Source organism: Phaethon lepturus, unplaced genomic scaffold (assembly GCF_000687285.1).
Source record: "Phaethon lepturus isolate BGI_N335 unplaced genomic scaffold, ASM68728v1 scaffold329, whole genome shotgun sequence".
Lineage (NCBI taxonomy): Eukaryota > Metazoa > Chordata > Aves > Phaethontiformes > Phaethontidae > Phaethon > Phaethon lepturus.
The window spans coordinates 22751-39969 of record NW_010565264.1 but is presented as its reverse complement, the minus strand read 5'-3'; the positions used below and the strand labels follow the sequence as shown (position 1 = coordinate 39969).

At 37.1% G+C, this 17219-nt stretch overlaps 1 protein-coding gene across 1 annotated transcript in view; it reads left to right on the top strand.

Moving 5' to 3' along the window:
• The window catches only part of LOC104627024 (A-kinase anchor protein 6-like), a gene marked incomplete at its 3' end in the record, with an annotated part of 43246 nt that overhangs the window by 22162 nt on the left and 3865 nt on the right, over window positions 1–17219 (top strand). Inside the window, exon 2 of the mRNA XM_010295106.1 lies at window positions 14200–14451. Within this exon, the coding sequence (XP_010293408.1) occupies window positions 14200–14451 (252 nt within the window). The remainder of the gene's footprint in view (window positions 1–14199; window positions 14452–17219) is intronic.

The window sequence follows — 17219 nt, the reverse complement described above, 5'->3', positions numbered from 1 at the left end:
ATTTGGGTAGGAATTTCTCATTGACTTTTAAAAAGTTTTTACTTTTGCTCTTCAGCTGCCCTTGCATTAGTTGCCAATTGCTCTTGTTTAGACTTTGCTGGCCTGGCAAGTTAGGACCTTGATCTCTGTAATGGCAGTCATTGCTGTATTCTTCTCCAAAGTGCTATTCATGAAAGTTTCATTTAAAGCTCAGAAGCATCAAGGAGTGGGAAATTCAGCTACACAGCTGTATGTGCTTAGCACTAGACTAAGTGTAGTAGGTGCTTATTACAGAAGTATTATTGCTCTATTTGTTACACTTCTGAATGCTTTCAGATATTGAAATGCATCAGTAAAGTAGGAGTCTGAATTCTTTCTGCTCCGTATAAGAACGAGAACGATCTTTTTGCTCTTCAATGGGTATGTCTATATCACCATTTTAGTTTGGGTTGAAAGTGTGATTTTGAAGTGAATCTGCTGTTTATCCCCATTCAGCACTCTTGGGTTCATGCTGGAGAACAGTCTTCCAATGTGCAAACTGCTTGCTATTGCTCACAGTCTTTGCCAACTAGGGGTTTCTTTTTTTAAAGTTGTTTTCTCAATCCTTTTGTCTCTATGTTTCATTTGTTGCCGCATCTGTAGCGATATTTTCTCTTGCATTTCATCTGAATTGATACTTTCTTGTGCAAGTAGGCTTTACATTTAATGTATATGTGATTGCCTTGAATGAGTTAAACTTAGCTGGTATAGTATTTGCCTTTCCCATATCTGTTGCCTGTACTGTTAAGCGAAGAAACTTTCTCAGAAATTAATATTTTTGCCAGTTTACTTTAGTTTTGCAGTATGCTTTCCTCAGAGACAAAATCAGAAATTGTAGAATGAACTTCAGTTTTGATTATTACCTGAATTTTTTTTTAAGTCTGCAAAACAGTTTTCATACTGTATTTTCCATAAAGTCAAGTTCAAAATATCTTCAGGAAAGATTTTTGAATTATTTTGATGCTCCTAATCCCATTTAAAATTGTAAAAGACATCATGAATATAAACAGTAATGGTAGATTTTAGAAATTCTTCATACTGTGAAGAAGTGAGCTTCAAAAGAAGGTTTTGTTAATGTTTTGGGAATGTGTCATTACAATGAACAATTTTGTCATCCTTCGTGTCCGTGCTTCAATCTCAGAGTGGGAGACTGCTCTATTCATTATGAACTATGGCTTACTCCAGCCCTTTCTTAAGAGAGCTAAACAGTTGCAGGAAGTCGTCTTGCTGGAAGTTAATTTATAGTAATGGGTAAGGGGAGTCATAATGTTCTACTTAACATATTAGTGTTTGGTTAAAGTATTTTTGGAGGGCAGGATATTGAATTATAGACAGTGCTAGGATTCTGAGAGAATGGATGTAGAGTGGATGTGTATGTTAGGTTTGACGTTGTCAATACTATTTCAAGAATTTCTCAGCTGACCAAGTTTCCCATTGGTTCAGCGTGACTCAGTTTCTCACACAACACTTGATGAAATGCTCAAAAAGTCTCTGTGGAAACACCTCACTATTTAAAAATACCAATACTCCTTCCATTTCACTCAGACTTACCAGTTATTATGCCGGGATCAGTTGATATCCTACTGTGGCTTGTCAAGAAAGAGAAAACAGTTGCGGTTTTTGCTTTTTCTACAGCTTAATGGTTTTCCTGTTTTGGTAGAAGATGACCTGCATAGAAATATATTGTACAGTTGAAATGTGCTGAAAATATGAAAGCTACAGAATCCCCCAGGAACGTAGGCTTTCAGGGTCTATGGCAGGGGATGTTTCTTGTTATCAGTTCCAGACCAGAAATCACGGGTTTGTGGTCAGGGCTGCTGTAAGTGTTTTTCTTTCCAAGATTATCGTACAGTAACGCTGTCTTTAGCCTACAGAGTTAGTCAGTCCCTTGTTGTCCATGGGCATTTTATATGACCTGTGCATAAGGTGGAGACTTAGTCCAGCTACCTCTGCTAGGCAGAGTGAGTCAGGCTTTGGCAGGGATATCAGATCAATGTGACACCGCGAGAGTACAGTTACTGTATTTCCAGGGTCGCATCCAGTCCAGCAGCAGTATGAACACTATATCGCAGAGGAAAGCCTGTGAGCAAAGCTAGGTCTCAGCTGACCAAGCTCAGTTGTTCCAAGAAGAATATGGAAATATGAACGCTTGCAATGTGATGTGTTTCTTACCTTTCCTTCTTCTATATGTCTATACTTCAGGCTGCCACAATCCAGAGATCCTATGTCATTTCTTGTGACATGATTATCTGAGGAAGATGAAAGATTTGACTTCGTGTAAATTCAGGATTCAGTTCGAGGCTAAATTTTGATGATGACTATATTAGCAAGAAATAAAAATATTTTCAAGTGAATAAAATACAGAAATATGCATTTGAAGCTTGAAGTCGCTTAGGTTCATTAACTTCCACACAGACAAGTTCAGCTATTGAATTTCAAAGGGTTAGTTTACAAGCCCAGGCATGGCAACAGCCTTTCTTCTTCTCGTTGCGCCTGCACAGTGGTAAGAGTTACACTCACCACTGAAAACTACAGTCTAGACAAAGATAATTTATAACCTACCTCCATATAGCTAGAAAATAAAATGGCATATAAAGAAATGCAAGGCTGTTGATAGATAAAACTGTTCCTGTTCTTTTCTCTGTCAGCATAAGAAACAATTTATCTCAACGAAAAACACAGGTCATGCTGTCTTGCTTTCTTAAAGATGTGAACGACACTGAGTATGAAGTGCTTTATAAATCAAGGATCTTATTCCAGTGAGCAACATGTAATAAATATATTTGCCTATATATACGTATGTGTATATATAAACGAATAAATATTTAAATAAGCACTGCTTATTTCCTGCTTCTTTCAAGGCACTTCAGGCCTACTGTGTTGTACACGAGTACTTTCTCAAGCAGCATCAACATCTCAACAGCCATTAAGCCTGCCAGTGCTTTACACTGCAAAGTTCTCTTGTAAAGCTAAAACTGGCACTATAAGGAGAATTATCCTGCTGGAGCACAAGCTGACTTCTCAGAATTGTCACACTGGAATATTCTAGGTATGAATATGCTGTTGGAATATGCTTTACAGTCTTGTAACCTGTTTCTAAATTACAATTACAGTGTATTTAAGTAATTCTATCTATAATAATAAGCCTAATTCTAAAATTAAATATTTCATTCCAAATACAGTATTAAAACGCTAATGACTAGTACTCTTAATCTTATAAGCACCCAGAACAAGCATCTATTATTAATGACGCTGAATTTTAGGTTCCTTGGAGACAATTTAATTGGAAATAAGTGCTTCATTGTGTCTATTTGATATGGCAATTTTTACTAGCTTGTGTTAGAAGTATTTGTGATTAAAGTACTGCAGATATGGTATAAAATCTAAGTTCTGATCATTTGCTATTTATACAGTATTATCATTCCATCTAAATTAAAAAATTAAGGATATTATGGACATTATTTTGTTTGGAAAGAAGTTATCATACACAAACCTTTAAATACACATCTGTGTTAACCAAAAGTCACCTGTGGGATGACAGTGAGATTTGGAAATAATCAGGTAGTACAAATTACTAGATTTGGAAATAATCAGGTAGTACAAATTACTAGATAATGTATGTTAATTCTTTTTATATGCAAAGTCTCATGTCAGAATTTTGTTACTTGCCAAAAGCCAATTAAAGTAGTTCGTATGGTTCAGTTAGCTTTGGATGTCACGCCAGTCCCGTAATTCCAGGTTTCCAATGTAGCCTCCATTATATTCCTTCTCAAAAAAGCTTGCAAAAAATCTACTGTATTCTTCCTTCTGTGGATGTAAAGTAGGCTTTTTGTTTAGTTTTTTGTCTTTATTACATTTGAGGCCAAAAAACGCAGGAACATTCTCTGTGACCCACATTGTACTTATCACAAACTGATTGGGAATGATTTCTAACATGTTTTCTAACTGGGAATCATAACATGTGGTTATGCTAGAAGAGCTCTTTCCATACGTAAATCAAGAAATTCCATGTGCACTTTCAGAAGTGAAATTAGAATATAAATCTTGTACATTTTAGGTGTCTTTAAGAGTCAATCTTCTCACTTTTAAAATTTTTTCTAAAATTTGCTGGTTTCTTTCTTCATTCACTTAAGACTTCAAATTTGTAAAATGGTATTTAATCTTTCTATTGATCTTTCAAACCATTCTTCCTGGATATAGCAAACTTAGGTGTGTTTGTTTTTTTACTAGCAATAATATATCTTCTAACCTGGCACTTATAAGAAAGTGAGTGGTATCCAGCATGGAATAGGCCTCCTGGTACACTGGGTAGGTGGTAGCTGTTTCAGAATACTGGAAGTGCCTCCACATGCTTGGAGTGCTTTGTAATTGTTACTAACTTATTGGAGGATCTACAAGAGCTTTTCAGATGACTTAAACACTTGTCATTCTGGAGAGAGGGCAGGAAGGTCACGAAGAGCGTGCAGTATGCAAGATAGACTATAAGGCTTCTTTTCCATGTTTCTGAACCAAGCAAAAAAATCTCGGTGATCTCCATAAGGGTTCATGGATTAAATGTTAGCTTTCATTAAACAACATAAACGGGAACAACAGTGCTAAGGAAGCAAAATGTGTTAATAAAGAACAAGAGAGTTTGTATCGTTTTTCCTGTCCTCAGCAATGGCTGATGGAAAGTAACTTCAAAAACATGTCACAGAAGCTCTTGGGGGCTTAGCTGCACTGATATAAAACAGCCACTTATCTTGAAAACTTCCTACCACGCTATCAATTTTCATTATAGAAAACTTGACACAGATGGTAGTTCTTCACTTCTGATCTGTCCCAGAAAAGAAAGGAGAGCACAGCCACCATATTGAGTATTTGACATGAGAGTAGAGAGTCTCACCATCTTTCATCAAATTCTGTCACAGCCATTAAGCTTTAGTAAAAGAGAGGGAATGAGGTTAGCATTCTTTGGCATAAACAAGTCAAAATATTTTGATTAAAATTTTTCTCTTGTGTTCTGCATGTCTATGCAGAAGGACTGAATTTTTCTCCTGTGTGAACTTGCAGTTCCTTTTATTTATTTATTTTAATGTCTTACATTTCAGTATTTCATTGATGCCTAAAACATTTTGTGCTATTTATGTGGGGTTGCACTTTGTTTGTTATTTGAAACTTCACTATTTCAAGAATGAGACTTCTTTTTCTCCAAGAAATTTTTCTCTTTCATCTAAACTCTTCTCTTTAAGCAGCTGATCTCCACCAAAGACCCTAATTATGTCTACTGAGTTTAGTAAGAACAAGAGTCTTTCTGAAGAAGTCTATAAACTGAAAAATCTTTGAAGAGAAATGCACCTACTTTCTTATATGACCAGTAAAAAGAGATTGTCTGCATTCTGTTTTCTGATGAGCCAATGAAGCTCCTAAGCCCTGCAGAAGGCTTAAAGAATTCTTGAAATTTTCTTGTACCATGTCAAGAGTAAGTCCAAATCTTCTTCAAACTAAAAGCGAGGAGAGAACAAGAGTGAGACGTATTCAAAGCTGAGCTGTCAGAATAACAGGTTGGCTGCATAAAGCTTTGAAAACTCACTGTTTTGAAAAGGATAACCATTTTGCTGGAAAATGACTGAACTACTAGTGTCCTGGTAAATAATTCTGCTAGTTATTTTATATTGTACGTCAAATGATGAAAGTTCTGGTCGAATAATAGGAGTAGTCTTCTTTCTGCTTCTTCATGTAGCTGACATCATTGTTTATCACATTCAATTTTTGTATGTCTTGCATTAAATGATAGTAGGGGTTTTCTTGTAGCCAGTTAACTACTCTCTACACTGAGGTAAAAAACTGTCTAGTCCTGGCCAGCCTACCAAGAACTGGTTGGTTTAGCTACAGCAGAGTGTATATGTTCACCATGAGTAAAATGTCCTTCCATTTGCATCCTCAATTTTCATTTGCATGTGATAATTTGAACTTGTTAGAAATGCCTTTAGCTTCTATGTAGTATATATGGCTTGCAGAATGCAAGAAAGTGCTGAGTAAAGAGAGTAAAAAAATAAGAAGCAAAGGTAGTTATCTGGATGGTTGCAAAATATGTCCTACATACTTCCATTATTGGAGAAGAAGTACAGAGTTATGTGGAGAGATTTATAAGGTATTTGAAGGATGTTTTAATAAGTCTTCACTCCTCCATTTCAGTAGATATAAATAAATAATACATGGTGAATATGCTTAGTATAAAGCTACCTCATAATTTTTTCTCATTTCTCTGTGATCTTAAATGATCAGTGCAAGATAAATAATTGAAAAATGCTTATTGTTTTTCAAAACTTGCATCTACTACCAGTTGCTTGACCAGGTTTTCATAGGTGTTTTGGTATTTTTCCTTTTTTGTCAGAAGTAGCTAGAATGAAAACCTGCACAGGTTTTTTTTTTTGCACTGTATTGCACAGTTCAGTACCATCTATCTTGCATGAAAAACTGTTCTAGAGTACTGGTGCAGCACTGTCTCCCAGGGTGCCATACAAAACCAGATTTCAGTGAGCACAAATATGACTTTTTCTATCAAGTTATAAATTTGTTTACACGCTATTTTTTAAAATTTAGAAAGCTAGGCCTTTATAAAAAGCAATATGCTTTAACATGCTTAAAGTAAGATAAATGAAAAGTTGTATAGTTGTTTATTGAAGAAACGTTGTACAGTGATAGCTTTAATGGGCAAAGTCGCTCATCATTTTGAGCTTGGCTGATTATGGGGTGTACAAGAATATATTTCTTATTCTGAAGGTTTCAAAGGGTTTTCAGGTCATAACTTTAGGCACATTACCCAGTAGAATCAGTGGAAGTTCAGGAATATGAAAGCATCGTCGAGCTGCACATATCACATCACTTCCCACACCGGATTACTTGCTATTTTCAGTTCATATATGTGGTTTCTTACACAGGTTAAATTCATGCATCCATTTTACTGATGTCAGAAATATCCCAGAAATTACTAGCCCAGATCAGTTTACAGAATAATCTTTCAGTACAGTTCTGAGGTGCCTTATTTTACTGCCATAACTTCTCCTGTGGCTCTTCTCTTCGATTCCATCCGAGGCCTTACTGTAGAATGGTTTTGTGCATCAGCTATTTGAAACTTCCTGGGTGGGCTAAATACTTCCTCACATTTAAGAGTCTGGCCTGTGGTGGTGAATGCTGTGACCAGAAACTCCTTTTACATTAAAGTACTGATTAAACTTAATAGGGGAAATAAACGTTTGAAAGCAGTCTGTCGTCTCTGCAGCCATCGCCTCCTGCAGAAAGGTACAGGCTGGCCCAGGTTTGTAAGGCACTGCAGCTGGTCCTGGAAGTGAGCTGGAACACCTTCCAGCAGCAACTGCCCTGCTTCTGGACAAAAGGATCCTTTTGCTTCTTCCCACTGTGTTTGATCCTTTGGCCCCAGCAAGAGCCCATATGGCAAAACAAATGCAAGTTGTTGGAGTCCTGAGACAGGAGCTTCACGATTAACATTTCAGGTGTTGTTACTTAAGAGCCTGAAGTGCTTAGCGAGTGGTGTCATATCTTACTCCCTTCTTCCTTTCTTCTTACTCATTTTCCTTGCAGATTGATAGTAAACCAGTATACCTGCACAAGAAACACCCTCATAAAACATGTCACATAAGCTGCTAATAAATTATTACAGAGCAGTTCCGTGTCTGTAACAATCCCAGACAAACCATTAGTATTTCAGCAACTCTGTCAAAGAATTGGTGATTTGACACCTATTTCACTTTATTTTGAAGTACAGGATTATAAGAATGTAAGTCACTGAATCCTGAGGTAAGAGAATACAGTAGAAACATGCGTACTTAGAGTTCATCAAACTGGATATTTATTTTCAAAACTTTCTTGAGCAATGTTTGTGCAATCGGAAGTGGAGCATCTTTTCTTGCAAGTGCGTCACAACGACGAGACTCCAGTAACACCTGAAAACTTCCATTGAATAAATCTGTTTGAAAACAGGGCTCTCTTAAAGGGAAAAAAAAGAAAAAAATGCAAAATATTTTTCTAGAGGGAAAACTTGTCTGTCAGATTAACAGCTTTCCCATATTCCAACAAGTTTCTGAGGATTTTAGCAAAAGGTAAAATGAAGATTACTTACTGGAATTTTGCAGTGATGAAAAAGTCATTCACTTGTAATAATGAGAGTAACCTAAAAGAAAAGCCAAGGTGGGAGAGAGAATAATGTGCAGAAAAGGATGGTGCACCAGAAAAATTTATTCTCAGTAGTATGCGTATTATCATGAGGGAACAGCAGAGAAGCTTACGTTGAGGACCAATGTGTTTCCAAGCTGTCGGTGTCAGCAGAAGGCAGGGTCAGTGATCTCTGAGCCCTCCTGGTAGCTGTTTTCCTACTGCCCTTTGCATTCTTCACCCGGTAAAATGTATTCATTTCCCCCAGCCACCGAATGCCACAGCGGTACCAGCTACAGCACTGCAGCACTTCAACTCACTTTCTGACAAACTTGTGACTTGCGGTGAATCTAGAGCTTTCCATAGCAGTTAATTTTGCTTAGAGAAACTCTGGATTTTTCATGTAGGGTTATTTTCTTAGACTTAATCATTTACTTAAAAACAGCTGCAAAAAAAAACGTGAATAACATTTGCTCTTAAGGTTTCACCAATAATCCAAAATGGAAAACAATTTTATCATTACTATAACACAGTTTGGAGGTGCGTGCAGGTAGAGATGAAAAACTATTTCTCTTTCAGAAGTCAGAGTGCATTTTAAAGGAAAAATACCATTCTGAAAGCTGCAAATGTTCATTTGTTTAGTAACAAAAAAACTTTCTCTTTTGGGCTTTTTATATATAAGCATAAAAGGGCAGTACAGAGAGTGAGTTTAATTCATAATTTTCAAGTACATTTCAAAAAATTAATCTGAAAATTCTTTGGCAGCTATTCTATTTTTTTTCTGAAGAGAATTTGTACATTTTGATTGGAATATTTGTCTTAGGGGGAATTAAAATGCACTTAAAAGGAAAGACCAAGTAGACAGACATTTTATTAAATCATAAATTTTGTTTTGTATGTACAGTAGTTGTAAGACTCAATGGCAATCTGTTTTTTCTACTGAGGTTTTACTGTGAGATCAAAGAACAGAAATCTGCAGTACATCTTCTCTGTCACTGATATTAAATTTGAAGTAACATATTGCAACCTTTCATCTTTCTGTAGTTTCATGTACATCCTCACAGAATTTCTTGAAGTGCAGAGAAAAAATATTTTTTAAAGTCAACATCAAAGCTTGGTTATCATTGACTCTTGAGGGTTTGTTTATGCACTTTTTCTTTGTCTACTGCAGTGTTTGCAGTTCAGGCTATTTTAGTTGACGTGGAGGGCTATGAGCAGGCTGATGGATTCAGCAGCTGCAAATTACAGGATCAGCTGTCTAGAAGACTGAGTGAAGTGGGCAGTTGGCAGCCAAATGGATACAACCCCTGTAGCCTAAGAAATTCCACAGTCAGTGCTACAGGATAGCCCATGAGACGATGACAAAATCTTTATCTTAACACCACTATAAAACCATGTAAAATAAAAATGCCTAGTGGATGTTCAAGATCAATCATTACAAAAAGTTGTTTTGGAAATGGTGCTTTCTAAAAATTAGGCTATGATAGGTTCTGATATGAAACTATATAGTGATAAAATGGGGAGAGATGTCCATGCTTATATTTGTAGGCTCTATATTATTGCACTGACCTGGAACTATGCATATTTAGAAATAGATGTCAATAGATAAATGCTGTTTTCTTATTACTTAAAAGCACATGGTTTATTTCACTTACCTGCTACTTCTGGTAAGAGCAACTGGCACTTATGAGCACATTTAGGTACTGTCTTGCAATACTGCTGTTCTTTATTTATAAATACAAAGTGTAAGAATGGCACATGACAATGTTCTGCTGTTTTTGCTCTACCTAATGCTGAATCACCTACAAGGAGTTAGGAAGAACAAAGACAATGAGACTATGTTGTACCAGGTCTTGTTATTGAGCCTCAGTAAAATTTGGAACTTAAATAACGTAACACTTCTGTGCTGTATTTGAACTGCATTAATTATTACAGAAAATTATTAAATTTGCAGCCGTGCTTGATATAATTACTTCATTTCGCTGAATGATACATAAATCTAGACATCAGGTACAGTAGTAAGAAAATGTTGTACTAGAGAATGCCAATGGGATTTGATATTATAATGTTTCCTCTCAATATGCTTTGTGCTAGGCAAGCGTAAAGAAAAGATGCAAGTAAACAGGCAGCAACTTTATTAATACTCTTCTGCTGAGAATTAATCTGCATTAAATTATATGACAAAAGTGATCATTTCTTCGTAATCATGTTCCCTTGTTAAAGGGCTGACATTAGCCTCTACACAGCTATTCTTCTGTCCTTTGCACAGCCTTCACCTTCCCATCATGATACAACAGTTAAAAAACAAGGAAAGGGGATATCAATAGGGGCCTAATTTTTTTTTCCAAACTTTATGTAAGATGGATTTCCCCAAACCCAGACCTAACCCATTTTATCCAGGAACCTGGCCTGTAGTGAAATGAAATCCGGTTCTTTTGCCAATGGCTACAGACTCAGCTGAAACCGAAGTCACCCACCAAAACAATGTTATATGATGCAGGAATGTCAACGTACGGCTCCTAAGGTTTTTTTCAAGAAATACCCAGTAGGCTGATATATGACCGTATGCCACGCGTGCAGAGTCTGACACGTTGGGGACTGCTGATCAACTACGAGAGTGCTGATAAACTACTAGCTACCACACAAGCGGTTAGAGCACATTCAGTAAGACTGTTGCATTGACACTACTGCTTTTTAAGCACACAGTAAATTCAGCCTACTCTGGTCTGTCTTCAGACTTAGCGCGCATGTGCAGGTGGACCGCACCGCGTGTCTGTAACACTGAACGGGACACACTGAACTTGTGCGTGTACTGTAGACGTTTGTCCGAGGTTCTGGACATTGAATAGCTACAACTATTAATAGGGGAGTTAAATAATTTTAAATCTATGCCTGACCCTGCTGCAAATTGTCAGACTTCCCGAATGGTTCAATCAGATTTTCATCCAATAGGAAGAGAAGTAAAAAACCCCACACAACAGCCCTAAAGATCATGTCATGTGAACATACTTACCAGCAAAGGAAAAAAATGCTTTCTATCATCCCAAGAAAGTAAAGACAAGACTACAGTGACAGTTCAGTGCTATACTAATTCCAGGCCAGAAGGGAGAGGGAGTCAGAAGTGGAGCTTAGAGTTTATATATTGTGAAAAGGTATGTAGGGGCTTGATTTCCTTCCTGGCTCACCCAGCCACTCAGAAAATAGCTTCCTGCCTTTTGGCCACCCACCCACTCTTTCTAAAACCTAAATCTTTTAAGAGCTAGTACTTTGTTTGTCTCTGACTGAGATGGTAGTCTTGTCTGATAAGATCAGAGTATGTGACCTTTACTTGGATACGGACGAGGTCAGCCTTAGGTTCTCTCCTTGTTACTGCCAAGAGCAGTTAATTATCTTGTTAGTACATACAGCATTTGGCTGCTGCTATGCTTGCGGTAGTCTGTAAGTACTTCAGGCTTTGCTTTTTGAGGAAAATGAGCAACTTGTAACAAGCCGTGTAAATATTAACAGCATATGTCCTTAAACATGTGCTTCTTTCAAACCTCTAGTGGTGCTGGGATTTGCATTTCTGTACAAAATTTTCTGTGTTGTTGTGGAAAGACTGTCTACCTCAGAAATTTGAGATGCTTCGGTGGCTAGCGTAACAGTAGCTCAAGAGAAAACTTGTTTGAAGTGTGGGTCTGAGCTCTTGAGTTAGAGTATTATCTAGATTCATTAGCCAATATTTTCAGTACAGTATCTAACAAATGTAGGAGACACTTGCTTATTGTTAGTACTTTCCTCTTACAGCTTCATGTTTTCAACCTCTCTGAGAATTCTTATGATAGTTGAATTCAGCATGTATCTCTGTGTGTGAAGCTGCAAAATAATGAAAACTTGTTTTGCAGGTTGGCACAAACTTAAGTATTTTTCTATAGATCGAGTCTAGTTTACAAAGTTACAGTTACTAGGCAACAACCTATTTTTTATCCCTGAAATTAAAATTAAACTGCTTTATGGCCAAGAAAAAGACATGAACAACATTGGAGAAGTGAATGCAAATTCAGTCAAACTAATTCACAAAAAATATTCTTTAAAACATTCGAAACAACATGGAAATACAGCTGTGCTTTTCAGTTAGGTTTCAGTTGTAGTTGGATAAATAGATAAGAATACAGTTGTAGTTGGATAAATGGATAATAACAACTTTTTCCAAAGCTTGGAAAAGATTTTGCTGGCAGTTTTAGCTGTGTGTCTGTAGAACTGGCATGCTAATCTGGTAACTAGAATGTCCATTTGCTCACCTGGAAGTGTGTGGATATTTGAAGCCCTGAGCACGTGCAGGTCTACGTGTTGCCAGGCAAGGCTGTGTGTTTCGTACTTGCAAATATAGATGCTGGTTGTCACAACAAGGGGACTGATGATAGAGGGGAGGAGATACTGCCTTTCTCTCAAGGCAGCCCCGAAACTCAGCTCACTGAAACTCCAAAATTTTGTGCTCATCTCTGGCGTTTCTGAGAGCTACTTTTGCCAGGGGACTTCATTTAGCTGTCAGTGCTTTATTAAAATGAGTAACTAGTGATAGTACTCAACCATAATAGTTTCGCAGGGGCTAATGTTGGGTTATCTGTTGCACTAAAATTATTTAATATTATCTAGGGATTTAGTTTTGGTTTAATTTGTTACATGCATACAATTACATATTCAATAATTTGGCTTTACTTTCAGACTGAAGATGTCAAGTGTGAACTGATAAAAATTACTGTACTGTATTATTAACTTAGAATCAGCTTTACTGATTTTCTTGTTATTCTACTGCTGTGCAAAACCACAAGAGTATCATCAGAGACATAAGGTTTCATTGTAATTGTCCGATAGAATTGTTTCGATAGCGAATCTGAAATGAATCAAAATTATGTTGTTTATTCTCATTTTTATTGTTATGTGTATACTTTACCTAAAAAGGACATTTCTGAAGGTTTGAATTAAAAGAATTTTTTTTTTTTTAAAGAAATGTCTTGGATTTAAAATGTGTTATTAAGTCACCTTTATATGCCGCAGATGTAGGAAAAAACCTTCTGGGATCCAGCGCTAATTTTTTTTCAGTATTTTAATCACATTTCCTTACTTGTTTATAACACGTTTTTAACACACGGCTTTCAAACAGAATTATTATAAGGCAGTGTTGTTCACTCAATAGTATGTGCCTAAATATTCTTTAGCCTTGTGACTTGCCCTTTCACAAAGAAAGATAAGACTAGGTTGTAAAGATTTTACACTGTATGCAGCACAGTTTAGACAGCTGGAACATTGTTAAATTTGGAGGGTACCATCCCATCAAAACCTTAGTTTTATAACCTGGTAACTTATATTTTCTTTCCTACTTTCTCAACACAACTGTTCACAGCTTCTCTGCTTTCTCTCTTTCTCTTCCACCCATTTTCTTCTGTTCAATTTTGAGTACAGAACACGACTATGCAAAAGTTAGTGCCCTCTCATCACAGCAGGCAGCAATGGATTTCAGAAATAGCTTATCCACATAGACTCTATCCCAGACTTTTGCCCTAGTTGGCTACAGAGGCCAGATTAAAAGGTAAATTCTGTCCAAAAGAATTTTGTTGATGATGGCACAGATCAGATTCTTTGCATTTTAACTGGGGAGCGGGGGGAAGCAGAGAGGGAGACTGCCTGTGGCAATCTTATCACTCTCCTTCCTATTACTGTCTTCTAGGATGTCACTTTGCAGTGTTAGTTTTCTGCTTCTGATTCCTGTGATCTCCTTGTGCCATCCTTCTTTATCGTATGCTGCCTCTGCACTTACTGAGCAGTCCTGCCAAACAGGACAGCTGCTGTTTCAGTTGCTGTAGCATTGCCATAAATAAAAGGAGAGGGAAAAAAAAAAAAAGGGAGACCCCTCGGTGTATTAATTACGTTATCTTTCCCCTCTGAAATAATCTACTATGCATTATATAAAAAGTACATGAAAAGTAGAGCTGATCTGTGAAAGGACCATGCCTGTAGCTAAAGATCTACTTTATTTTTTCATTGCAGGATATTTGTGAAGATATATCTGATCATGTTGAACAAATTCATGCACTACTAGAGACTGAGTTTTCCCTGAAGCTTCTGTCCTACTCTGTCAATGTGATAGTTGATATCCATACAGTACAACTACTCTGGCACCAGCTTCGTGTTTCTGTTCTGGTTCTGAGAGAGCGTATTCTCCAGGGACTACAAGACGCCAATGGAAACTACACCAGGCAGACTGATATTCTCCAAGCATTTTCTGAAGAGACTAAGGAGGTATAGTAATTAAATTAAATTCTGAGAATTTCATCTGTATTTGAAGCAGCTCATCCCTGTTGCACATTTAAAATTGCTGGGATGACAATTTTGAAGGATGGCTTACTTGTCTTCTAGGTATTTTGCTAATTTTGTGTTTTAAATATCTTCAGCTGATATCTGTTCGCATTGAACCAAATCAAAGCAAATTAAGGTCAGCATTCAGAAGTGTCATGTTAGTGGCTAGCAATGTTTTCTCCTGATTGAAATATGTTTCATAAAGGATTGGAAACACTTGCAAAGGTGCATCAAGTCCAAAGTCCTTGAGAAATATGTTTCATAAAGGATTGGAAACACTTACAGAGGTGCATCAGGTCCAAAGTCCTTGGTCTGGTCACTCATGAATTTAAGGTTCATATCCAATTCAAACCTCAATTTTTATGTGCAATGAATTCTTTAATGAAAAGCTTAGACATTTCCCTTCTTGCAAACATAAACCTGTAGCTTACACAATGTTTTCCAAAACTTTCCAGACTAGGTCAATATTGCTGTAAAGCAGAGAGCATGGACTTTATGTTGTTTGAGTGGCAGTTCTGCAACATGTCTCTAAACAGTCACACATTTTGTCTGAGAAACAATGAGGCATGAGTTATACATCTTTTACTCCAACAGGGTGTCAAATTCACACACATGTAAATGCTTTGTAAATGTGGATTCGTTTCACTAAAATGCCCTTTCCTTTAAATTCATCATTACTTAAATTAGCTTAGTTAGAAGGACAACTGGCCCAAATTTTAAAACTGAAAGAAGATGCACATTTTTAATAGTTACGGTAATTAATGCTTGACGTAAGACACCTTACCGTGTAGAAGATACTTAATTTGCTGAAAGTCCTAAGATTAGGATAAAATGCTTTTGTTAGGATTAGATATATTTACAGAAAGAGACCTCTAGATCAGTGGAGTGAGATTCTGTGACCTGTGTTACAGAGGAATTCAGAAGTCCCCTACACATGTCCTGAATTTCAGATTACTCAAGTTTAAAGAGAATGTGCATATTTCTCTGCTCCCTGTTGGGTTTTATATTTGTCTTTGGCACAACAAGAGTGGATCGTCCTGAAATCAATACTCAGATATGCCCAGGCCCACCTTCCACACCCCCTCTTCCGGATGTATACGTACCTGGTGCTTCAGATTCAGTTTCTGCTTTGCTGTTTCTGGTAAACCTCTGGCAAGTCTGAAGGAAATCCACACTTGTCTGAATATCTAGAGTGGGGAATTAGGGTGCAGTCTTTACTTTATGACATGAACATTGTGAATTCAAAATATAAGGAAGGGGTAGATTCAGGTAATAAGAAACAGGAAATGTCCCATCTGGATGTGATTATAACTGCTATAAAAAACATCCCTCCAATACAGGGGAGGACTGACCAGAGAAGGATAGGTTCTTTTTCAGTGGGGAAAAAAACATGTTGCCAGATAGGCTTATATGGTAATAAAAAAGACAAAATAACCTGACACAAATCTTTTTTTTCCACCCCAACTAAAACATAAATAACATTTGATAAAATTAACGGTTAGAAATAGCAGGGACACAATATTAATATTAAGTTTCTGCTCTATTGCTTGAATAGGTTCCCAGAAATTGCTCTGCAGTTTTTAACCTTCGGGTATTTATTCAAGCTTTTCATCAGATATAATGGTAGTGACTTTATTTGATGAAAATAAATAAATAATTTTTTAAAAAAGTAACATAGAGGCAATTGTATGTACCCTTATCTATGTTTTTTTGGCATTCCCCTATATCCTTTCCCAGACAGGACTACTTTGTGGGACTAGCAAGGGCCTCATGATACAAACATTATCTCCTAGGGATTTTCATGCATATGTGAATAGTGAGACTGTTTGAGAAACCTAGAAACCTTTGCACATACAGATAACCCTCTCTTGGAGAATCATTCTCTTAATTTTCAGTACTCCTTGGGGATTATGAACCAGGAGTGAGTTTATCTTTTTCTTCTAAGATTGAGAAGTCAACTGGTTTGAAATTAATAGAAGGAAGCTTTCACATACAACTTCTATTTTGGAATTCACTACCTTAGGACACTTAGAATTGGAAAGAAGTTCAAAAAATAAATGTGAAAACTAAGCAATGATAGGAGGAATTATATCCTCCAGATGAGGAAGTCCATATGCTGCTCATTGGTAGAAGCTAAGAGTGCAGGTAGAAATGTTGTGTGTGTAAGGGCCATGTATGTACATGCATGTCTTATAGCTCAGATAGAAAATGTTTAGAACTAATGCAGAGACAGGATACTGGGCTGGATGGAAATTTGATCTGAACCCGTACAGCAGAAGTTATGGTCTTCTGTAGTTGACAAACCTATCATTTCACAAAATGTTTGGCTCGCTCCTTAAGTCAGCTGTCTTCTCTGTAATGGTGGAGAGTGGCTTTGGCTGCCAGTGTTAACTGAGGAGCTCCATGGAAGAAGTGACCTGCCAAGGTTTTATTCGTGTTCAGTGAGACAGTCTCATCTTCTTAATATTCACTCTCAGTTCATAGACTGCACAGTCAATCACAGCACAAGAGTCCCGCCTGGGCTGTATTTACACTGTAGCTGTAACACGCATCAACGTACACAAGCTAGCCTCAGCATAATGAGTAGGGATAACACTTGTAGGATAGCTAACAAAACATGAAAGTGTACAGCACAGGCTGTACTGGCTTGGTTAGGAAGCCAGCTCATTAACTGGACGGGCAATAACCGTGCTTTTGGCTATGAGCAGTGC